Source organism: Schistocerca cancellata, chromosome 8, assembly GCF_023864275.1.
Source record: "Schistocerca cancellata isolate TAMUIC-IGC-003103 chromosome 8, iqSchCanc2.1, whole genome shotgun sequence".
NCBI lineage: Eukaryota > Metazoa > Arthropoda > Insecta > Orthoptera > Acrididae > Schistocerca > Schistocerca cancellata.
In genome coordinates, this window is record NC_064633.1 from 78,008,789 (window position 1) to 78,034,764 (window position 25,976).

A 25,976-nucleotide genomic window follows, 5' to 3' on the forward strand; every position below is an offset into this window, starting at 1 on the left:
AAATGTAACCATATGGCAGCGAACCGAGCAAGGAGACAGCACTCTATCGCCTACACCAATGCGACTGTCGCTCGCTACATTAAGGAAAGAGTTTTAATTGCGACCACCGTCCTGCATTGTGGCAGAAAAAATGTTGTTTGTGGGAGAACGGATCGAAGGGCAGCGGAAGGAAGCACTGACGCTCAAGAACCCACGATAGGAGGAAAAAAAAAAAACTCACTGGCTTTCTTCCCAACTTGTTTGTGTGTCGCCATTGTCAGTCCTTGCAATGCGCTGGTTCTTAGTCAGTACCTTTCTATCACTAACGTGTTTAAGTGCAAGCGTTTTTGCGGCATCCAGAAATGGTTATTCGTGACCATATGTTCTAGTTACGCCGGCTGTTAGAACGTTGATGTATTTCTGTGAGCATTCTTTGGTATAACCGTATCGCGTTTAGCCATGTAGCATCCAACATCACGCTGTCAAGGTGTGGCAATAAATCAACAGCCGACCGCAGTGGCCATGCGGTTCTAGGCGCTTCAGTCTGGAACCGCGCGACCGCTACGGTCGCAGGTTCGAATCCTGCCTCGGGCACGGATGTGTGTGACGTCCTTAGGTTAGTTAGGTTTAATTAGTTCTAAGTTCTAGGGGACTGATGACCTCAGATGTTAAGTCCCATAGTGCTCAGAGCCATTTGAACCAAGCCAATAAATCAACACATGAACGTAGACGTACTTTAAATACAAGGTACGAAGTACCGGTCATAATTTATGTTTATTCCCGTAAGGCCTGTCATATTGGACGATTAAACCTTGAAACGTCCCCTTAGAAAAATTCTACATGACTGTGCTTCAACTGACACACAATATTTTTAGCGCAACGCAATCTGACTTTCAAAAATCCCTACAAAAGAATGGCCCTGACTAACATTAACCTATACGTTTCACAGATCACTTACCTCACAAAAATCTTGGTTACTCGAACTACTGCAATACAGCGAGCGCCACTACTGCCAGCTAAATAAAAGATTCAAACTACGGAAGGCACTAACTACTAATAGGCATAGTTAGCAAATGAAAGGTTTTGATAGAGAACAAACAATGTATTTACCTTACTAGTGTTCAAAAGTCATAATATATATATATATATATATAGCAGTTCATGACATCCAGTCTTACAAATTTCAAAACTCCGCTATTTCTCTCCCCACATCCACCACTGCTGGCGGCTCACCTCCAACTGCGCAACGCTACGCGCTGTTAACAGCCAACAGCCCAACGCTACAGTAGCCAACAACAATGCAAACCAGCCACAGACTGCACACAGCACAGCCAGTGATTTTCATACAGAGCGCTATGTGGCGTTACCAATTAGAAAACCTAAACAGCCTACTTGCAACCTTCATTACCATATGAATTTCTGTCAATTAATAAGAACTGTGTATTGTATCTGTGACTTTTGGGAACCTTGTGGCAAAGTCTGCTACCACAACACAAGAAAACAAAACCCTAATTAAGTACAAGACTCAAAGTTGTGTGAAAGTCTTTGATTGCGAAGATGAAGAGTGATATAAATGTAAATACTTCGAGTGGCCACAGGTTGCTGTCGTGTTTGTAGATCACATCTACAACATTCCTTCCCGTGTTTCATTCGTGAAGGGCGCAGGACTGTGGTAACACACTGATGATGATATTCAAGAGTACAGAACGCTCACTGTTTTCAGCTGTCCCCCATTTTGTAAACACTACTTGCTGTATCTGCTATCTTACAGTAAAATCTGACAACTAACTACAGTAGAGTAGAACAAAACTTCGAGAGTTTGTCTAGCCATTGTTGAACGATAGTAATCGTTTGTTTTCTATTTCCTGTAAAAACATTTCAGGAAATCCCGACAATCATTATTACAAAATGGGTGTCCACTCCACAGATTTCGCACGTTCACGTCTGTTGACCGAACCACCTCGTCAGTGAGGATTTTAGTATACACAAAAGGATCGCCATTGCTTCTGTTTATTAGTTTTAACACTATACTCACGGCAAAAGAAGGACATATTATAGAGAGGCATTCGAACGTCAACAAGTAGCCTCATTATCCATATACAGAATGTGTATTTAATAGATGAATCGATCGTTATTCACTGTTGCCAAGTATGTACGTACAATATCCACTGTGTGAGATATATTTTGCGAGCTATGCTACTTAGGCATGTTTCGTGTAATAATTAACTTTCATAGGTGCAGAGTTAAGAGATCCAAATATCCATACCTGGAGACCTCATTTAAAAATCTTCTCACTGTTGTGACTGGAGGTCACACCAGTCGGTACCCGGCGGGATTCTTACGTTGTGCCCTGTGCGAGGTGTTGTGCCGCGGGCAGACGGAGCTGGACTTGGGCGCGCTGTAGCCAGTAGCCGAGCGCTAACTGGCTAATGCCTCTGGCAAACAGAGGCAACAGCCAGCTAACGACGTAGCGCCGGGACAGCGGTCAAACAATCCCGTCACTCATTCCGGTCCTTCCAAAAACAATTTTAGTTTTTCCATTTTGCGAACTTTCAACCATTACCTTCTCGGGACTAATGTGGGGTACGCCTGACTGCTGTTGTTCTGAATAGTTCCCTCGAATGATTTGCACGACGCTTCACTAGCGTCACCATTTGTGGACAGAGCTAGAGTACAGGATTGTCAGGGCAGCTGAGTCACTGTACGTATGTCAGGCGGCTGCTTGTGATGTAACAACTCTCCGGTGCAGTAGCCGCTATTGGTTCTTGCGTATCTATACTACTGCCTTATTGCCTGTATTCTACAGGAAGTTCCCATGGTACCTTCACAGCCGCACTGACAGGTGTTTCATCGGGGCGAGACATAAGTCTTTCGATTAGGTCGTAAGTCTTATACTATACCAAACTCTTCATCTAAAAGTTACCTTTACTTTCAACCATCTCAGTTATTTGTTGGACGTATTCAAATCTCCGTCTTCCTCCTATAATTCAGATGAAAAAATCATGGCATTTTAAAGGGTGAAGTAGATGTAAAAACCAATTTCATACCATTTTTAAAAACTTACATTTACATCAATGAAACTTGATGTAACAGAGAAGAAAGGAAACTGTTTATCAAAACTAGACATAGTTGTCTCACTGGGAATTCCGCGATCGGTCATTAAATAAAATATGGCGTTTCAGTCTTCGATCGCTATTCTTTATTTTCAATTACCGGTTTCGGGCTAGCTGCCCATCTTCAGATCATGTGTTGTAGTTACAGAGTAACTTGTCCGTACAGAACACACAGTTCACTGTCATAAGTAAAGTGACAGTGAACTGTGTGTTCTGTACGGACAACTGTAACTACAACACATGATCTGAAGATGGGCAGCTAGCCCGAAACCGGTAATTGAAAATAAAGAATAGCGATCGAAGACTGAAACGCCATATTTTATTTAAAGGAAACTGTGTTTGTTCATTTAAAATTAAGTTAGCCTTTCTTTGACATACGAAATAACTTTATGCATATTGCACATTATGTGGCGATAGGTATTCATACCGTCAGGCATATATAAATCACCGCCTCAATTTCTGGTAAGAAATGCTTTAGGTGCCACTACTGGCTAGTTCAGTACATATCCTTAGGTGACACCTGCCCAGAACCTTGCCTAGTGATTTGGTACATATGAAAACAGTTTCGCAAACAATTTTCATAAAACTAAATTCTATTCTACTTTTTCTCCTGTGGATCAAAATATCCCTGCCACCTGAGGATGTTCAGTGAATGGAAGCGGTTGTAAAAATGAACAAGTTCCTTAACAGCAAATAACTTGGTATTTTACGTAAAAGGAGTAGTAAAAATTTTTTAAGTGTCATCTCAAAAAGTAAAGTTACGTATAATTTATTTTTATTTGTTTGCACAACAGAGTCTGCAGCTCCGGTAAACAGCGAAGCTCCCTGTCCTAGGCCACAGTACGGCATCACGCGGCGAGAAGAGCCGAAATAAAACAAAATTCCGCTGTGTCAGTGGGCTAGGCTATTTTGTTTCGGCTTCTCTGGCGATGCGCTACGGGACTGTGTACCAGGACTGTAGCCGTATATTTGCAGCCAAACGAATAATTAACTACATAACTTGATTCCTCCGATGTGATAAGTAAAAGTTCGTAATTACCCTCCGTACCAAAAAACCAGTATTTCCGGTATTGTCTTTTTTTTTGTACCTTCCTTCACTGTATGATGAATCTCACATTCTGTGAAATGTAGGCCGCTTACTCTCAGAAAATTCTCCGCAAAGGCTAAATTTGTCTTTTGCAGTCTCCAGGCTCTCACATTATTGTCAGAAACTTGCCTGAGAAGCTTCATATTAAAGAAGAGGTCATCGTAAGTTTCTCTGTGAGTCAAACGGGGTCTTCTAAGTAACTAAGGGGGTAATAAACTTTTTTAAAAGATATCGTCATCGCCTACACTATTAAAATTATTTATTTACAATTGGAATTTCGGCATTTTGCTTTTTTCACATGGAAATACCTGAAATGTTCCACTTACAAATAGTCAGAGGCCTAAATTTTAATCCTCAACTTCACAAATTAATAATTTTAACGGTCGAGCGCTACAACGGTGTCTTTTAAAAAGTTTTATATGACTGTGAGCGCCACTCCAGGAAAGATTATCGAAGATAAAAAAGGTGTTTTGATGCAAACAGATCATTTAAAGTACACGTTTTTTACCCACCAATACAGCAACGTAAGCATACTTGTAAGGTCGTAGGCTTTTGCGGCAGGAGACAATTTCCGTAAGATTCTCGTGGCTTGTCGACCGCGTCAAGTCGTAAAATGCACCAACTTGAAGGCAGGTATTGTAATTGGCCGAAACGTTGGGACATTTTACGACATGACACGGTGAACAATCCACAAGAATTTTATGTTCAAATGCGTGAGAAATCTTATGGGACTTAACTGCTAAGGTCCCTAAGCTTACACACTACTTATCCTAAATTATCCTAAGGACAAACACACACACACCCATGCCCGAGGGAGGACTCGAACCTCCGCCGGGACCAGCCGCACAGTCCACGACTGCAGCGCACAGACCGCTCGGCTAATCCCCCCGCGACCAGAATTTTATGAAAATGAGTGTTTTTTTGTGAGTGTTGTGTGCGCCTCGGCAGTGTATTTGTTGTGTTCTGTGTGCGTGCAGGTTGTGGGCGGCAGAGTGGGCCAGCCGGCGACTAATGCGAGGTCGGGGCCGATGGGCCGCCTGAGGTTCGAACTCGGGCCTACCATCGTGGAGGGTGAGCCGAGCGCCTGTCTGTGTCTCACACACTAACCGCACCTCAGCAACCCCAGCACGGTGGCCGACGGCGCGTCTGCCTCGCACATTAATAACGCCCACTAACACCGTTTGTGGTTCTGGGTCTAAATATGTCTGCAAATACTGCACCTCACTTACTAGTTTAAATACTGACCTATGGACTGCCAAAGCATGAACACTGAAACCAGCACGGCTCCACTCACTTCTAATAAATTATAATTTTCCAGAAAGGCTCTTTCACTCTGCAGCGGATTGTACGCTGTTTTGAAACGTTCTTGCAGATTAAAATTTTTTATGTTCGGGAGTTGAACCCGGCACCTTGACTTATTGCGCACGGCTCTTGCCGATCAAGGTAAGAGCTTTCTAAATGACAGCTTCTTTGCGATTTGTCTCTTAATTATATCCACTATTGCAATTTGGTGAATAGAGCTATCGTCAAGTGCAGTGCAGCGTCCCTCCCACATGTCAAATATGTCACGCAGAAATCTACATACACTTTCGTCAAACGTACCCCATTTGACGACGTCAAACATACTCCATTTGACGATGTCAAACATACTCCACTCGACGGCGACATATATATGCAGATTTTTGCGTGATACGTTTGACATATGCTGAGGGTACTGAATAGTAAAATGGCGAAAATTTTGTCGTTTATAAACTTTGAGATAACTGGTCTGCAATAAAGAAGGTAAGAGCGATACCGACAACAGGTAAGGTTCCGTGTTCGAGTGATGGCCCATCACGCAGTTTTAATCTGCCACGAAGTTTCAATGATAAATTTGCAAGAAGTGTTTCGAACTCGTAATTGTGCCTGCACTTAGGTCGAATTAGGTCGCCTCTCTATCAAAGCACTGGCCACGGACTTTTACACCTACATCTGTACCAGCACTCGACCTTTGTTTGTTTTCTAGTGGAACAAGCTAAAGGCCGTCCGTGGTAGCCGAGCGGTTCTAGGCACTACAGTGTGGAACCGCGCGACCGCTACGGTCGCAGGTTCGAATCCTGCCTTGGGCATGGGTGTGTGTGATGTCCTTAGGTTAGTTAGGTTTAAGTAGTTCTAAGTTCTAGGGGACTGATGACCTCAGATGTTAAATCCCATAGTGCTCATAGCCATTTGAACCATTTGAACAAGCTAAAATGTTTGCCAGTGTAAAGCACATGGCCGTAGGTGCTCTGTACCAGCGGTAACAATTTTCTGTCCTATTCCTTTCGCCTACGGAATAAGGGGAAAGGAGAGTGTCAGTACGCCTCGGTACGGGTCCTGCCCTCTCTCATTCTTACGATTCCAAAAGAGACACGCGGCTGAGTAGTACAATTACAAAAAAAAAAAAAATGGCTCTGAGCACTATGGGACTTAACATCTATGGTCATCAGTCCCCTAGAACTTAGAACTACTTAAACCAAACTAACCTAAGGACATCACACAACACCCAGTCATCACGAGGCAGAGAAAATCCCTGACCCCGCCGGGAATCGAACCCGGGAACCCGGGCGCGGGAAGCGAGAACGTAGTACAATTACTGCATCGTCTTCCTACATTGCGCATCCATTAAATTTACCCAATTGAGTTTCTCGATAACAAACTCGTTCTTCCAAAGCGTCTCAGATTCCTTCAGCACCTAATTTGGGAACGTAAGTTTCACAGCCATACGTTGTATCCATGGAGATCTCACTAAATGAAAACAAATTGCAGGAAACTATCGGCGAGAGAAGGAGGAGCGAAAAAGGTAATACATCCCGAGTAACGTACACCACTTGAAGGTGGAAATAAAGGATGTCTGACAGCGCAGGTGTCAGTGGATGAACGGATGCACGAGAACGCACGCTATGCTTGTACCGGTGTTTTAGTTCGACATTGGAGAGAGCAGTGTGCCGCAGCAGCGTCACGCCTTGTAGCGCCAAAGGCACGTCTTCCGCCCGGAAAGCCGGGGTCATCTGCTGCAAGTGCAGGCGTGCCTCGCCTTTGAGGCGGTGTGGAAGGACGACTTGCCCCACGAGGCTGTCGTCAGCAGTCGTCGCCGACATGACGAGAATGAACTGGCGCTGGCCGTTTGATGCGACCGTAACGCGCGAATTCTCCGTAGCTCACAGGTGGCTGTCGTGAACGTTGACGATGCCGCTGCTCGTACAGGTAGCTGGAGATCGCAGTGCCGTGGTGGCCTGTGCGACGAATCGGCGATAAATCCGCCGCCGCGGAGGCGAGCCCTCAGGCAATAAGGCTTGCAAGCGTCGGCAGTGACACGGATAGTGACGGCAGAACGTCGTCCGCGCTGGCGGTCCGCCTGCCTGGTGCCGACGCTCACTCTCGTGTACTGCCGAGCTGCCCAGCTGGATCCGCCACCAGCTGCGACTTCTGACGAAGCCAGACTGCAGCTCGACATCTTGGCTATATACACGAACAGGGTCTGCGACCGCAAAACTAGTCGCCAATAAATATATAGATGAATGAAATACAGAGTGTAGCTGACGAACTTATGTTTTCAAAATAAATACTTTACAACTACGGACCAGCAAATACGACCAAAATAATGGAGAAAATCGCGAAAAATATTACTCACGATCTGTGCTACATTTTACTATGGGATATATTTGACATGTTACGATTCTAGCAGAGCGTCTACGAATATCTTCGATGTGTGCCTTGTCGACTGACGACCCCAACGCTCGAGCAGTAGTGGACAAAGGTCACACAGACACGCAAGTAAGCGGTTTCCTTCGCAGATGCGTCGAGAGATTCTCGAAGCCTTTCCAACACACCTAAGTCTTCCGTTCGAACACGCAACTACTAATTTCACGTGTTCATTTGGTTTCGTGTCGCCTTGTGGTACGATCCCTAAAGACACTGCCCGACAGAGAAGTTGATTTGCAATTCATTGTGCCAAGCAGGACAACCACCAGCTCGCTCTAGTCTTGTTAGTGTTCAGTGTCGTTACCACACGTTGTAGGACACATAAGGGGCGTGAATAGCGTCAGGTGTCGTGTGAACACTGACCGACGCGGAATTGCCGAGTACACGTGTGAGCCAGCGTTATCGTAGTTTGTTAGGAGCCTCACTGCGCGTCTCCATTTGGCCCCTCGGACGAATCGTACAGATCCAGATTTGCGAGAGCATTCGTATGTGAGGGTAAACAGGGACTGGGCAGCTGCAGAACGGGACGGCAGGCATACTCGTCGTAGAGGTTTTGGTCAGCCACGTCTGTCCACCGCAAGGCAGGATCGCCTTCAATCTGCGGATGCCATCCGAGAGCAAGTGGCGGACTGCCTGCTGCTTTCTGCGTCATCTCGCACCATTGGTCAGAGATTAGCAGCACCTGGACTAGGAGACTATGGTGCCACCTGTGTGTGTGTGTGTGTGTGTGTGTGTGTGTGTGTGTGTGTGTGTGTGTGTGCCGTAACACCGCAACAAAGACGGTTGCTTTCGCAGAGGTGCCGTGACCGGGAAGCGTGGACTGCTCATGAATGGCGTCACGTTGTGTTCACCGATGTTCAGCGGGTATTGCGGTGACCTGGTGAGATTCTTCCAATGTTTTGGAGAGCTTCGACGGGTGTTACTCCTGCCGTGATGGCCTTAGGAACACTCTGACAGTACAGCAGTACGTCACGCACATACTCCGCCCTCGTGGATTACTTCAAGCGACACTAGCGAAGCGTTGCTTTTCAACAGGCCAGTGCTCGTCCACTTAGGGAACATGTTTCCACGAACTCTATGCATGATGTCGAGATACTCCCGTGGCGAGCGAGAACCCCTGATCACTTCCAGATACAACGTGTGTGCGATCAGCTCCGACGTCAACTTTACCCCTGTACCAGAATCCAGGAAACCCGTTATGAAAGAGAATTTTAACGGCTCAAAGACAGCCTTCTCATCCGAAATAATGCGTCATTCCAGGCTAGAGTGGCCACAATATCGTACTGACAAGTGGGCTTATTCTGCCAAGTCCTGTGTAAATCTCACTCGATTTCGTAACCACTGAATAACAAAAAATCACATACCCTCTCGACCGGCGAAATTTCTTTTCGTTTCTTCCACCACTGAATAACAAAAAATCACATACCCTCTCGACCGGCGAAATTTCTTTTCGTTTCTTCCACCACTTCCAGGTGTTTCATTTTTTTCTTTTGTCAGCTGATGTGTGTAAGAGATGGGCTGCGTATAACAACTCTTTTGTCTTTGTCATCGGCATCATCTTGCCTTTCCCCACTTGTAAAGAGGGCTGCCAGTCATCACACCAAGCGGAAATCCTCTCGTTACGACCATCCACCGGCGGTTCGTTCCTCTAGACAGTAGGTCCACCACCCGATGTATCGGTTACACATAACAAGAGCACTAGCGCCACAATTACGCATTCTCGGAGCTCACCTGGTGCTTCCGCTTCACATTCGCCATACTTGGCTTCCCGATTGCAGACGTGGCTACGGTAGCGGCGGTTCACTTACGGCTGTAGCCGTCCGTCAGTGCGACCCTTGTTCATTTCATTCCCCTCGAGATTTTTGTTACAAAGTATGAAATAAATGCTACTGAAAATTTGAACAGCTTTATATCGCTATCGAGGGATAAAGAGAAATGGAAATTCGGTTTTGTTTTTTTCCCGTATGACTGTAGACGATATTAACAATTAAAATTTAGTATTCCTGTCGTAGCCAAAGTCGCTAACGTGATCGTTTATTTTGATCTGGAGGTAGGTATTTTGTATCCTGGTTGTGGAAGAAACGGCGAAGAGGAGCAGCAGGGCGCACTGGCCGTATATAAAGAAGGCCAGCACGGATGGTCACTGGTTTTCTTTGAGTTGCGGTAGAGCGCCACGGAAATGCTGAAAAACATGACTTTTCAGACACTCTCGAAGGTAATGCATATTAACCCGGAAAAGTACGCGTTGGTCAAAAAATATTCGAGACAGGATTAATAAAAAATAAAGAAAATTTAAGATACTGCTTTATGCTCCTTCAGGTGTTCTACGATGTCTCTCCCCGCTGGCGTACACTGCGCAGAAGTTTCATTCGACCGACTGAAACAGTCAGAGAAGCGCTGCTTTGACATGTTGCTCATTTAGCACGCCACGTTGGCCTCAACGACGGTTAATCGTCAAATAGTCCAGTCTTTGTTTCAGTTTCTGCACTCTGCCCTTTTGTGGAAGATTCGTACGTGAAGTTTCGTCACCGGTGATGGTTTTCCCCAGAAAGGAACTAACTGTTCGCGCAATCAAGTCGCCGCGGCCGGTGTCCGTGCGTCGCTTTTGTCCGTGCGGGTCAGGGCCCGCACCCACTTTCCACTTCTTCAGAACTTTCTGGACAATGTCTAGAGCTCCTCATTCCAGAGATGTTACTCCATTGTGATTTGTGAGACAACCGCGTCCACGCACTATGCTCACACGTCCACTGATCGAATGCACGTCTCTTGTTTGCAGTTGTTAGTCGAAGCTGTCACCTTAGTTACCACGCTGATGTCGCTTACGCGACAGTAGTAAAATCAGCATGGAAACTTTTTGGATGGAAGGTGTACAGTTAACAAATTTTGTAAAAAAGTCAGTATTACTGAAGAATCTATTTTTCAGCCTCTATGTGACACTCTCATCGGAACCGTGAAGGCAAGACTATGCTACCTTAGAAAATTTCGCAAGCCAGTATCGCTAAAAAAGCATTTTCTTGGTGGTCGGTTTCGACGGAGCTATGTTATCATCATCGGATGATATTCTTTCGAGTTTTCACAACGTATTATCCGTCAGTATTGAAGTGCCTCACACTGCAGTTGCACTTCCCACTACCATGAAGATGGCAACACATCAGCATGTCAAATGTGCAAACATAAACATAACTACGGTGCCACACGGAGGTCGTCGTTTTGCAGTGGCACAGTGCCAGCTGGTGGACGTTCGTGGAGACGGTCGTGTTTACACTGGCACAGGGCCACCTGCTGGACGTGGACGGAGGTCGTTGTGCTGACACCGGCACAGTGCCACCTGGTGGACGTACATCAAGATCGTTCTTTACGCCACTTGTGTCAGTTGTCAGCTGGTAGTGAACACGAACACTTGCAATCGGCGCAGTGTAGTTATGTTTTCAGAATGAGATTTTCACTCTGCAGCGGAGTGTGCGCTGATATGAAACTTCTTGGCAGATTAAAACTGTGTGCCGGGCCGAGACTCGAACTCGAGTCCCGAGTTCGAGTCTCGGTGCGGCACACACTTTTAATCTGCCAGGAAGTAGTTATGTTTTGTTTCTACATAATATTTTTACATTTGACATACAGACGTGTTGGGATCTTCGTGGTAGTGGGAAGTTCATTTGCAATGTGAAGCCGGCCGGTGTGGCCGAGCGGTGGTAGGCGCTACAGTCTGGAACCGCGCGACCGCTACGGTCGCAGGTTCGAATCCTGCCTCGGGCATGGATGTGTGTGATCTCCTTAGTATAGTTAGGTTTAAGTAGTTCTAGGGGACTGATGACCTCAGACGTTAAGTCCCATAGTGCTCATAACCATTTTTTTTTTCTGCAATGTGAAGCGACTTGTAACACCGACAGAAAATATGTTGTCAAAATTCAAAAGCGTAAGATCCGATGATGACAACATAGCTCTGTCGAAACCGGCCATTCAATAAAATGCTCTTTTAGCTGTCTTGGATTGTGAAGTTTACTTAAGTTACCAATATTGTAGGTCGCCCCGATATTGACGATGTCAGGAATATATAAATATTAGACTATTTGCCGTGCAGTAAGGAATCATTTAAGAAGTAATTCTTCCCGGCACCATACGATACTGAGAAGAGCTGAAACTTTAATATGTGGTACCGTGCTAAGCAGCCTATGCCATGTACTTCACAGTGTTTTGCAGAGTACGAATGTAGATCTGAAGGTCCTGTCGCCCGATGAGCGATAACGCTCGTGTTGATTATACACCGTCCACGTGTCAGGAGGGCCAATCGGGACCGAGCGACCGCCGTGTCATTCTCAGGAAATGGCGTCATCTGGATGCCGAATGGAGGGGCGTGGGGCCTGCACAGCGCTCCCCCGGTCGCTGTCGGACTTGCAGACATCGACGGCGCTACTTCTCGATTCGAGCACCTCCTCAGTTGGCATCAGGAGTGTGACTGCACCCCTTCCAATACTCCCGCCAAGGAAACGTACCTGTAGAGATGGGTCGAACTCGTTCATTCCCGTGAACTACATCGTTCATTTCACTCTTTGCCGTGAAGCGTTCAAGTGAAGTAGTTCATTCATGAAGTACGGAAGCCTGGTGAAGTTGCCCAGTTCGCCGCTCAGCCGCGGCTACGGTCGTTTCTCCTCGCTCGTACAATAAAGCTTCGCAATACTTCATAATTTTACCAACAGATGGCCGAACTATGCAGTAACGTGCACGCAGCGTTTTACGCTCTTACAGCGTCTGACCTAACTTAAATAGAGCATGGTCGAAGGGGACAAAGGAAAGATAAACAGAGAAGCCTGTCACATATAAAGAAGGTATTTCATTTAATCTTGCTCGACATTTTCTCATGAAGCTCCCAAAAAAGTCTTTATCTGCCAAGTGAACATTATTTGTTGTATTCATGGACTGAAAACTAGGGCTACCAACAAAATGCAATCCAAATTCGTGTTCCTTTTAAAATTTAATCCAAAATAGAGTGAGTATGTTTACTACTGTCACAAAGTGTATATATCTACGTTAAGTAATTATTCAGAAGTTTTCCTGTAGATTTTATTTTTGTTGAGAATAATATAACCCTCCAGATTCAAAACTTAAACTGTCACCTGTAGTCATTGGTACGATTTCAGGTAAAATCCCTCTTTCAGTGTTATTAACAAAACTTTTATTTTCATGTTGGCTGTGCGTGCTCACACAGCCAGCCTCTTCGTTTGTATCTGTAATATTAATTTGTCCAAAAGCGCCGCCAACGGTAGGCACCCGGTAGACGCGAAGTATAACTGAACTACACAAATAGTCATCACGGGTAATGATGTCAGCACTGCAGGAAGCCGCTGACGCTGCCTTCCCCTCGCCCCTCCCCTCCCCAACCCCTCGCAAACCTATAGTTTCCCACAAACGCCGCGCGATTCGTCGACAGGCAGTAAAGGGGGCACTGAAGTGAAGGGAGAATCAGTGACGTAGCGCCGATGTAATGGGATGAGGGAGAGGGGAAGAGAGTGAGTGAACTAGAAGAAAGTGTGGAGTGTGTTATCTGTGAAGAGTTTGAAGTACCAGTTCACTGAAATTGAGTGGTTAGTTCACACTTCACTGGAGTAGAGCGTTCATTTGAACGACTCATTCACGAGCTCCCCATCACTACGTACCTGGCAATACCGGGAACTGAACCTGGGTCCTCTGCGTGGCAGTCACCCAGTCCGATCGCTCAGCTGCGGGAGCAGAATTAATGAGCGACATTAGTCAAATCAATCAAATAGCAAGAAACGTATCTGTACAGTAATTAGAAAGGCCGCCGTGTCCTCTACCCTTATTCTTATTATTGCTGTACAAAGTGAGTTTCTGGTGTGCGGCAGGTGATGCGCACAGGCGGGTAACGCCGTGGCCGACAGTGACAGCTGCTACACGCGCAGCTTCGGGGCACCGCTGCCCGCAAGCGCACGCCGCTCCCCGGTACCGGTTTCTTTTGACGAGGGATGGGACGCAGGGGCCGGCAGAGGGGTAGAAAAAACGGCAGCCCGTGTGAGCGGCGCGGCGCGGCGCGGCGCGGCGGCGTGCAGCGAGCAGCGCCTGCAGAGCTACGAAAACAAACCTCCCCGGCCAGTCCCACGTGTCCTCTGGTGCCGCGTGGCCGTGGCCAGCAGCTGTCTTCGCCTTAACACGACGCTCCGAGCAAACGCAGAGGCGGGTGCACTTCTATCAGTAGAGTAGGATTTTCACTGCCGAGCCACCGACAAGCCAGAGGTAGGTGTCAACTGCCAATTCAAATGTTCCGAGTACAGTAACTGGCTGGCCATAGAAAGAGGTCTGGACCGATGCTCGTATCTGCAATAATAATTACCTGCGGATAAATATCCAGGCCGATGCCGCCATGATTGATAATAATGACTGTCTTTTTTAATCTCGCCATCGTTGTTGACGATGGCATCTCGGGAAGTACGCATCCAACACGTACTTTTTTTTTTTTTTTTAATAGACACAAATTCCCTCAGGTTGTACTTTAACTATATTTGCCACACCGGACATTTGCCACGCCGGACATTTGCCACAGTTTTACCTGCTCCGAAGGGTTCGGTCCCTTGTCTCCCCGCCGGCCGTGGTGGCCGAGCGGTTCTAGGCGCTCAGTCCGGAACTGCGCGACTGCTACGGTCGCAGGTTCGAATCCTGCCTCGGGCATGGATGTGTGTGATGTCCTTAGGATAGTTAGGTTTAAGTAGTTCTAAGTTCTAGGGGACTGATGACCTCAGATGTTAAGTCCCATAGTGCTCAGAGCCATTTTGAACCTTGTCTCCCCTCCCCCTCCTCCTCCTCCTCTTCCTGCTCACCCGCCCGCTCAGTTTGCTTTGGAGTTCCTAACGTGACCATCAGTATGGAAGTTACTACAACAAACAAGGGCAGGCTTCCTGCTCATTACAAAGGTTACGCGTATCTTAAACACAGGGAATCGAAAGAAGGTGTTGCTACATAGATGTGCTTACGCCGAAAAGCGGATCATTGCAAGGGAAACTGCTTTCGAGGAACGGAGAAGTGTTGAGCGTATTAGAACATCTCTGTGGACCACCTGACGATGCAGCTCTGAAAGTGGAATGAGCGAAGGTCTCGAGAGGAAACTACACAGTTATCGGAGATATACGCGGGTGAAATGGGAAATCTACATAATAAAGTTTATGACTTTGTTACAGTGATGCCTAATTCAGAATCTATGAAGAGAACCGTGCGTCGTCGACGCAGTCAAGAGTGGGGGAACCAACAAGAGCCTAAGAACACTTACGAAATTGATCTTCATGAAGATCTATTAAAAATGGGAGATGGCAGTAGTTTTCTTCTTGAAGACGATAGATTAGAGGTGAGAATAATGATTTTTAGTGGAAGCAAAGGAAAAGAAAGTTTAAAAACATTTTCCCATTTTTTTATGGATGGAACGTTTAAGAGATGCAGCAAGCAGTTTGCACAGATCTACACCATACACGAAGACTTAGGAGGCCCGATTAAAGAAACAAACATTCTTCCTACTATATTTGCACTGCTCCCTAATAAGAAGAAAGACACACATATGTTCGTCTGTTTCGTCTGATAAAACAGGCAGTCTGAGTGGTGTCCTAGACAAGTAAACATGGACTTTGAGGCATCTGCAATATCGGCCATTCGTCAAGTTTTTCCCACAACTGAAATAAATGGATTCTATTTCCATATGAAGAAGAGTTTATGGAGAAGAACTCGAGTTCTCGGTCTAACTGAGGAGTACCGCTAGAACGAGGATTTAAAACTTCACGTCAACTATTTGGTGGAGTGCTTGAAAAAGGAAGCACAGCTCACAAACTGTATGTACATGAAATTGGAAATGAATCTTGAAGGTAAGAAGAGGAAGAAGAAGTACTTGAAACTGGACGACAGGATAGAGAGAATCATAAAGAATTATGAAGAGACTGGCAACATTAGGCCTTGTTTGAAAGCCATTGCCCATGTTCAGAAACTGTACATTAGTTCAGCGTGTTTAGGCTGATTTTACACACGCCAGAATGGTAGATGGTCATTTATCATTTTCACGGTCCAAAGCCTGTGCAAAGTGTGATGCGAATCAGCCTTCAATGTAAAAATTAAAAAGTGTTTCAAGCCTCACCAAAGCATCCCTATTGTCACGTTAAGATAACTTTTTTCTGCCTTCCAATGTTATGGCCATACTATTAAATAATTGTGAGTTCTAAAATAATTTTCTGAAGCTTCAGAATCGCAACCATCACCTAAAATGCCATGGTTTGTTAAACTGATAGTATACGCTTTCGTAAAAGAAAATGGGAACTGAACCTTTGAATTGCACTTAAAATTGACACCCCAAAACTGAACTGATGCTAAGGTAGACAATTTTGGCACCTCAAATATTTTTTTATTTAAGTTTAGCTGCAAACATTTATAGTAGATGTAAATCTACTTAAGTACATTTAGATATAGTCCTTTAAAAATTAAAATTCCTTACTAAATTGTTGATTATCTTTAAACAGGGTAGTAAAAGCAAGGAGCTTACTACTGAAAATTAATTGTTACTAAAGAACATCAGAAAAAAATGTATTAGACCTACTTTTCTTATACATTAGAGACTTTTTGAAAAGATATTTGATCATTTCCTCTGCCACTGACAGTGTAATTTCAGTTGCTTTGCAACACCAGGGATATCTACTTCTAAATTATGTTTGCAGCTGTTCTCATTTCGAATTCTGGAATATTTACTTCGTCTTCTTTCAGTTGCTTTGCAACACCAGGGATATCTACTTCTAAATTATGTTTGCAGCTGTTCTCATTTCGAATTCTGGAATATTTACTTCGTCTTCTTTGGTGGAGGAATTTCGGAAAATGCATTTACTAACTCCACTTTAGTGGCACTGTCATCAGTAACATCAGCGTCGCTGTCGTGCAGTAAAGGTACTTACTGAGCCTTTCCACTGGTTTACTTAACATGGGACCAGTATCTCTTTAGATTTTCCACCACATTTCTAGAGCGAGTTTCGTTGTGGAAACTATTAAATGCATCTCGCATTGAAATCCGCACCAAACTTCGAGCCTCAATAAAACTTCACCAATCTTGGAGATTTTGCGTTCGTCTAAATTATACGTACCTTTTACGGTGCTCCTGCAACAGCTTTCTGTCGTGTTTTGTGTACCATGGGGGACCAGTTCCGTCTCTTATTAATTTATTTGGTATGAATATCTCGAGTGCTGTTGATACTATTTCTTTGAACTTAAGCCACATATAGTCTCCATTTACATAGTTTGGAAGGGTTGGAGACTATCTCTTAGAAAGCCGTCACCTGAATTTTTAGCTGCTTTTATAAATAGATATATTTCGCGTTTAGTTTTGGTGAATTTCTTTGTTACGGAAGTGAGCCTCTCTACGACTGCGTGTTCACTAATCCCTGTATCCGTCGTGATGCTCAGGATTATTTGTGGCTAAGAGGTCAAGTGTGCTTTCGTAACCATTTACAATTTGAATGGCCTCATCAATTAATTGTTAAAAATAATTTTTAAAACAGCATTTAGAACAATTTCCGAAGTTGTTTTCTATTTACAATAGGGTATGAAAATGTATTTTTGTCAACATGGGGAAGGCAGATTGAAGTAACTGCCAACTATAATTGTATGAGTAGGGTATCTATTTGTGATGAGACTCAAGTTTTCTTTTCTTTGAACTGTTCAGCAACTGTTTCATCTGAGACAGGGGTCGGTAAAAGGAGCCAGTTATTAATTTATTCCGGTTGTTGAGTATAACCTCTGCCCATACTAAGTCACAGGAACTATCTGCTTCAAAGTCGACAGTGAGCTCACATTATTTTTCCTTAAGTTGTCCTTCTTGTTTCTGGTGTAGCGCAGATAATTACAATTACGGCTTTTCCCTCCAGAACCTAAGATGCTTTCTCTGTGACCCTGTAAATACCAGAGCTAAACAATGTAGAACAACGTACGTTACAAGCGTAGCATTCTGTATTACTTCATTTCCTTATTTCTAACATTTTAAAATTGTAAGTCGACTTTAGATGACATGTCAATCATAGATGTTCTTATCTCTATTTAGTGAACGTGTTTTCAGTTATGTTTTGAACACTGTTCCACTACACTTTATTAAATGTCTCTGAGCACTATGGGACTTAACATCTATGGTCATCAGTCCCCTAGAACTTTGAACTACTTAAACCTAACTAACCGAAGGACATCACACAACACGCAGTCTACACTTTATTAACTAATGTTTTTAGAGAGTAAATTAATATGAAGTATGTCGTTCTTCTTTTCAAACATTCACAAACCCATTTATTCTTTCCCTAGTGTCTTTTGGGTATGCAGTTGTAGTAATTAAAGTAGTGATAAAAAAGACTTGATTAGCGTACATTTGCATTCTCGTTTCATCGTTCCTTTCTTGTTGCTCCCATGCCGATAGGCTGTTTCTATCGCAATCAGTAAGCGTGAAAGGAAGCTACCGTACAGACAGAGGAATCTATATTTATACTTGGCAGAACTAATTACATACTGACATAATCGTCGGTATTGCTGTCGTTTCCCAAAAGTTATAAATATTTCGATTTCGGAAAAGAAGCTCTGTATTTGACCAAGATGTCGAAGAAGAAGGTCCCTTACGTACTGGTTGTATCGAGTAAGATGTGGAGACGGCGGTTTGAAAGCGGACAGAAGTAGGAAGGGCGTCCCTTACCTGAGGGATCGCTACTCAAGCTACCAGGCGAAGGGGCAAGTGTGGCGAATGTCCGGTGTGGCAAATGTCTGGCATTCCTATATTCATGTGGTTACTCATGCAGCATACATGATCGTCATGAAATATATCTGGGAAACCAGTCACATGTATATCGATTTAGTGAACCAGTTCATGCACAGATAGCTGATAACCACTGTTGTCCTAGTATACCACTTTACGACATACGACGGTAAGTCCATTATTATCCGCAATTTAGTTATATTTTTGTTTATTTTGGTAGTATTGTCGTTTTACGCTGATCACGCATGCTTTATTTATTTGTTGTTATATGTTTGCAATTTTCAAGCTGTTAGGTTAGTTTCGTTATCGCTGGCGTGCTGTTAATCGTGGCTGCTCCGCTGTCTAGTTGCACCAAAGAAGAGCAACGTTCAGTGGTCGGTTTTTTGTGGTCGTAAGGCGTATCAGGGGCCGAAATTCGTCGAAGACTTTCGGTACAGTACGGGAGCAGGGTTTTGCCACAACGGAGTGTCTACGAATGACTTGAAAAATTCCGAAATGGTCGCACAAGTGTTACGCACGACGAAGGAGCCGGACGACCGTTTACCGCCACAAATGAAGAAACCATTGAGCATTCACTCTCTTAGAGAGATGATTAACTACGACGAAGTGGCACATCGTCTGCAAATTAGTCACGGTTCTGCATACGAAATCATCCACAACAGACTTGGGTTTCATAAAGTTTTTGCAAGATGGATCCCAAAACAGCTCACACAGTCGCATAAACAAACGCGCTTGGACATCTGCAAAAAACATTCGGATGGCTTTTGTAACGAAGGGGACGACTTCTCAGACAGGATCATTACTAGTGATGAAACATGGATCCATCATTACGAGCCAGAGAGTAAACGGCAAAGTATGGAATGGAAACATCCAAATTCTCCGTGCAAGAAAAACGTCAAGACCCAACAGTCCGCAGGAAAACTGATGCTTACGGTTTTTTGGGACGCATAAGGTCCAGTACTGGAACAATATGGGGAAAGGGGCACAACAATAAACAGTGTACGTTACAGTGAGATGCTTATTGCCAAGCTAAAGCCTGCAATTCGAAGCAAACGCCGCGGATTGCTGTCAAAAGTTGTGTTGTTGCACGACAATGCATGCCCGTCCGCATACTGCTGCCCACACTGCTGAAACGCTCCAGAAACTCAAATCTGAAGTACTGGATCATCCTCCATATAGTCCCGATCTTGTCCCTTCTGACTATCACTTGTTTGGTCCACTCAGACAGGCATTAAGGGGCCGTCGATTTGCCTCGGACGAAGCAGTGAAAGAAGCGGTGCATTCCTGGCTCGCGGCTCAACCGAGAACCTTTTATTATGAGGGCATCAGGAAGCTTGTACAATGATGAACCAAGTGCGCTGAAACGCAAGAAGACTATGTCGAAAAAATGTTCTTGTAAGTTTAATACTTGTTTACAATAAAATTTTATAACTGCTTTGCGGATAATAATTGACTTACCCTCGAAGACAAAATCACGTAAATAATGGACGATAATAATAATAATAATAATAATAATAATAATAATAATAATAGCTCTTCTAGGCCATTACATCCACAGGAATCGAGTCTCCATGTTTCGACTCCTGTTTGTGTTCCACATACGACATTAATAATGTACGGTGTAAAATCAGCAAAGCTGTCAACATTCCTTTGAAATAAATTTACAGGTACACATTGTAACGCTTATTACATGGACATAGCTAGTACGTTAATATCATTAAACATTATAGTGTTTTTACGTACTTTAGGTAAACAAAGTAGCCTACATTACAACTAATGGAATGCGATACGTGACGACATCGCCGGCCGCGGTGGTCTAGCGGTTCTCGGCGCTCAGTCCGGAGCCGCGCGACTGCTACGGTCGCAGGTTCGAATCCTGCCTCGGGCATGGATGTGTGTGATGTTCTTAGGTTAGTTAGGTTTAAGTAGTTCTAAGTTCTAGGGGACTGATGACCATAGATGTTAAGTCCCATAGTGCTCAGAGCCATTTGAACCATTTTTTTGTGACGACATCTGTTAGTAACTACATTTGACTCCCAAATGTTACGGAAGTATGCCGCACAAAAAATCACAAAAACGACAGAAAACTAGCTTACGGAACGTATCAAGACTGTGACAGGTGTGACGCTACATTTGTTTATTTATTTTGTCTCTCAGCTTTTGTGGCGGAACAAAACACAGATATAAACAGTCCGTCGTGTATACGAATGTTTCTCTGCGCACTAGACTCCAGAGATACTACCCTGCTGTTATGAATGTACGATTTTTATTTTTTGGGGGGTTAGTATGGGATGGGGGGGGGGAGGGGACAGCAATGTCTTAGCAAATATTTATGCTTTAGGAATGTCACAAATGACTTAAATATTTTCATTCCGGATGGTAGGTTCAATCGTCTAACGGAAATTTAATTCACTTATTTTATAGGCGATAGGCGAGCTGACGAAGATGCCAGGGCATTGTATGGTATCTTCTTTTTCTTTACAATGGTCTGAACTGTTCCTGTTTCTGGTTAAGTATAATGCTCAGAACCTCGATTACTGTTTCTTTTTATGTAGCTCATTCTGGTAGCGGCAGTTACTTTAGTTGAAAAGATAATCGTCTAGGTGATTGAAAATCTGACTGCAATTAATAATTAAACTCGAGGGGGCTATAGCAAAACCAGGTTTCAAATTATTAATTACTACTTCACTAGGGCCCCATAATATATAATCGATTATTTAATAGACTGCGACCAATTAAACAATTATTCTTTATTTTTCTAGATGCATATTTGACTGGTTGTCACTATTGTACCAATGGAACTTGCTTCAACTGTGGTCTGTGTTCAACACATTTTTTTTTCTGTTTGAAGAAATTAGGTGAATTTATCACGTTTGTCATTTTCCATTACAGGAAATACCTAGAATCTGTACTGAGCATTTATCTTGCTCGTCGTATACGACTAAACGACCACACCCTAGTTCTAGCTGCGGCAAATGGTACAAACAAAAATAAAATTTGGCCACTGATCTCAAATAATATTTGCTATTTTCGAACAGCGAAATCAGACCCACGTCAGGCTTTGATTCTAACTCGACCACTTTCCCACTATAATACAAATATTAATTAACCCTCAGCTCAGGAAATTTCTGCTAATGCTCTGGCAGTAAAAGGCACTTTCTGGTCTCTGGTTTCTTGTTGGAGAAGCGACGACCTCCGGCCAGTCTGCCCCACTCCCTCACATTTACAACAGTACGGTAACCAGCCAGCTATTCTTTTTATTAAAAATGCGCACTGAGTCACACCGTGGTCTTAGTTGACGTGACTAATCCCGGGAAACTGGCGTTGTTTTTACCTGCCGCACAACCGGTGTACTCGATTTCACTATACAAAAATCTGTTAACATACAAAAATGCATAGGAAATTAAGTTATCACACCAATTATTAAGGTTTATTGTCATCAGCTTAGTGACAGGTTTGATACGGCCTGCCACTAATTCGCCTCCTGTGCCAACGTCTTCACCTCAGAGTAGCCCCCCACGTCGTTGTTCGCCCCAATTATTTATTTTTTGTATTCCAGTCTCTGTCTTCCCCTGCAGTTTTCATCCTCTCCAGTTCCCTCTAGTACCAAAGAAGTTATTTCCTGATACCTTAAAACATTTCCTATCATCCTGTCCCTTCCTCATGTCAATGTTTCCACATGTTCCTTCCTCGCCGATTTTGGGAGAAACTCCTCATGTCTTTTCTTATCAGTCCACCTAATTTTCAAAGTCGTTTTATCTCAAACGCTTCGATTATCTTCTTTTCCGGTTTTCCCACCGTCCACGATTCACCTGCAGAAATGATCCATGGAACATGAAATTATTATCTTTCGTTCGTTTTTGCCTGTGCTAATCTGCTTTGTAGGTCATTCTTGTTTCGTCCGTCATGTATTATTTTGCTTCCAACGTAACAGAATTCCTTCTCTGCATTCTGATGGAAAATATACTGGTACACTGATTTCTGCTTCTCCTCATTTCTTTCAACTTTCTTCGGTTTACCCTCAGTCGATAGTGTGTGCACATTAGACTGTTCTTTCTATTCAACAGGTCTTGTAATTCTTTCTCATTTTCACTAAGGATAGCACTGTTGTCTACGAATCTTATCATTGATATCTTTTATCCCTGAATTTTAATCTCACTTCTGAATATTTCTTTATCTCCGCTATTGATTCTTCGATATACAGATTGAAAAGTAGTAGCAAAAAACTGCTTCGCTGTGTTTATACGTTTTATAATCCAAACACTTTGTTGTTGACCTACCATTCTTATTTTCCCTCTTTTTTTCTTGTAAGCATAGTATACACATCAAAAAAAGTTTGGCATCACCTCGCTTCCGAGAGTTCCGGAACCTGTACAGAAAATTGGAATAGAGATCAACATAAACATCATTTCCGCCCTTTTTATTGCTCATGAAAACCACACATTGCATGTTGTACCACCATACAGCGAGACCTTCAGAGGTCGTAGTCCAGATTTCTGTACACACCGGTATCTCTAATAGCCAGTAGCACGTCCTCTTAACTGATGCGTGCCTGTATTCGTCGTGGGATACTATCCACAACTTCATCAAGGCACTGTTGGTCCAGATTGTCCCACGGCGATTCGACGTAGATCCCTCAGAGTGGTTGGCGACTCACGTTGTCCATAAACAGCCATTTTCTATCTATTCGAAGCATGTTCGATAGGGTTCGCGTCTGGAGAACATGCTGGCCATTCTACTCGAGCGATGTCGTTATCCTGAAGGAAGTCATTCACAAGATGTGCACGATGGGGACGCGAATTGTCGTCCATGAAGACGAGTGCCTCGCCAAGAGGCTGCCGATATGGTTGCACTATCGGTCTGAGGATGGCATTCACGTATCGTACAGCCGTTACGGCGCCTTCCACGACCACCAGCGGCGTGCGTCGGCCCCATGTCATGGCACCCCAAAACAGCAGGGAACCTCCACCTTGCTGCATTCGTTGGACTGTGTGCCTAAGGTGTACAGCCTGACCAGGCTGCCTCTAAACACGTCTCCGACGATTGTCTGGTTGAAGGCATACGCAACACTCATCGGTGAAGAGAACGTGATGCCAATCCTGAGCGGTACATTCGGCATGTTGTTGGGTCCATCTCTACCGCGATGCATGATGTCGTGGTTGCAAACATGGACCTCCCCATGGACGTCGGGAGTGAAGTTGCCCATCATGCAGCCTATTGCGCACAGTTTGAGTCGTAACACGACGTCCTGTGGCTGCACGAAAAGCATTAATCAACATGGTGGCGTTGCTGTGAGGGTTCCTCCGAGCCATAATCCGTAGATAGCGGTCATCCATTGCAGTTGTAGCCCTTGGCCGGACTGAGCGAGCTATGTCATCGACACTTCCTGTCTCTCTGTATCTCCTCCATGTCCGAACAACATCACTTTGGTTCACTCAGAAAAACCTGGACACTTCCCTTGTAGAGAGTCCTTCCTGGCACAAAGTAACAATGCGGAAGCGATCGAACCGTGGTGTTGACCATCTAGGCATAGTTGAACTACAGACAACACGAGCCGTGTACCTCCTTCCTGGTGGAATGACTGGAACTGATCGGCTGTCGGAGCCCCTCCGTCAAACAGGCGCTGCTCATATTTGGTTGTTTACATCTTTGGGCGGGTTTAGTGACATTTCGGAACAGTCAAAGGGACTGTGTCTCTGATACAATGTCCACAGTCAACGTCTATCTTCCAGAGTTCTGGGAACCGGGGTGATGTAAACGTTTTTTTGATGTGTGTAAATAACCCGCCTTTCTACATAGATTATACCTATTTTACTGAGAATTTCGAACATGATGCGCCACTTTACATTGTCGAACGTTTTTTGCAATTCTTGCTTTCATTCTAAAGCGTACCTTCAGAGATGGCTCACTGCTCCCTCTGTTTTTTCTAAAGTCAAAGTTAAACTCATCTAGCAGATGGTCAATTTTCTTTTCCGTTGCTTTCGAATATCACATACGAAATTGAAATGCAACGGCCTACTGGTGCTGCACAACGTTATTTAGGTGGCGAACAGTTCCGGAGGGCTGCCATAATTGTTTTATTAAGTTTGCTAAGATTTGCAATTACTCGGGCTATGTTCTTAGTTAATGACATGAAAATTACTGGGTCCGAACTTTGCTGATAAAAAGTAAGGCCAGGAGCAATGATACCGTTACAGCTCCGTGATAACCGAACGGGTTAAAATAACTTACAAACTGTTAATATGCGACGATGGAGATAAATGACTCGCTGATGCGAATAAGAGGCCTAAGGATGCTGTACAGTCTCTAATACTGTTAGTCCTATCCGCACGGTCCACTAGTCGTAGGATATTTTATTCTGGAATTTATTGTTTGTGTGATTTGCACCACTGACAATGGATAACATGTGTGGAAAATTCGAAATTGCACTGTGTTTCATTTTCTGTAAATCCTTAGTAACCGGGCGTGTGACCGAGTTTCCGGTTATAAGAAAGCCAAGGCCACTTTTGGGGGGGGGGGGGATAATGGGGTGGGGGAGGGGGGGATGATGCGGTCCGCCACGAATTCCTCTCTTACGACGACCTCTCGATCTCAGAGTAGCACTTGCATCCAACCTGCTCAATTATTTCTTGTATATATTCTAAACTGCGTATATCCCTACAGTTTTTGCCTTATTCTACTCTTTCAGTTATACACGACATGTTGACACATGCAGTATCTTCCTGCAACTTCTTCTAGCTAGTGTTTTCCTGTTATGTACACTCCTGGAAATGGAAAAAAGAACACATTGACACCGGTGTGTCAGACCCACCATACTTGCTCCGGACACTGCGAGAGGGCTGTACAAGCAATGATCACACGCACGGCACAGCGGACACACCAGGAACCGCGGTGTTGGCCGTCGAATGGCGCTAGCTGCGCAGCATTTGTGCACCGCCGCCGTCAGTGTCAGCCAGTTTGCCGTGGCATACGGAGCTCCATCGCAGTCTTTAACACTGGTAGCATGCCGCGACAGCGTGGACGTGAACCGTATGTGCAGTTGACGGACTTTGAGCGAGGGCGTATAGTGGGCGTGCGGGAGGCCGGGTGGACGTACCGCCGAATTGCTCAACACGTGGGGCGTGAGGTCTCCACAGTACATCGATGTTGTCGCCAGTGGTCGGCGGAAGGTGCACGTGCCCGTCGACCTGGGACCGGACCGCAGCGACGCACGGATGCACGCCAAGACCGTAGGATCCTACGCAGTGCCGTAGGGGACCGCACCGCCACTTCCCAGCAAATTAGGGACACTGTTGCTCCTGGGATATCGGCGAGG

At 44.6% G+C, this 25,976-nt stretch overlaps 1 protein-coding gene across 1 annotated transcript in view; it reads left to right on the top strand.

Moving 5' to 3' along the window:
* Positions 1 to 25,976, top strand: part of LOC126095368 (uncharacterized) — a 561,268-nt gene that overhangs the window by 254,022 nt on the left and 281,270 nt on the right. Inside the window, exon 4 of the mRNA XM_049910174.1 lies at positions 5,157 to 5,250. Within this exon, the coding sequence (XP_049766131.1) occupies positions 5,157 to 5,250 (94 nt within the window). The remainder of the gene's footprint in view (positions 1 to 5,156; positions 5,251 to 25,976) is intronic.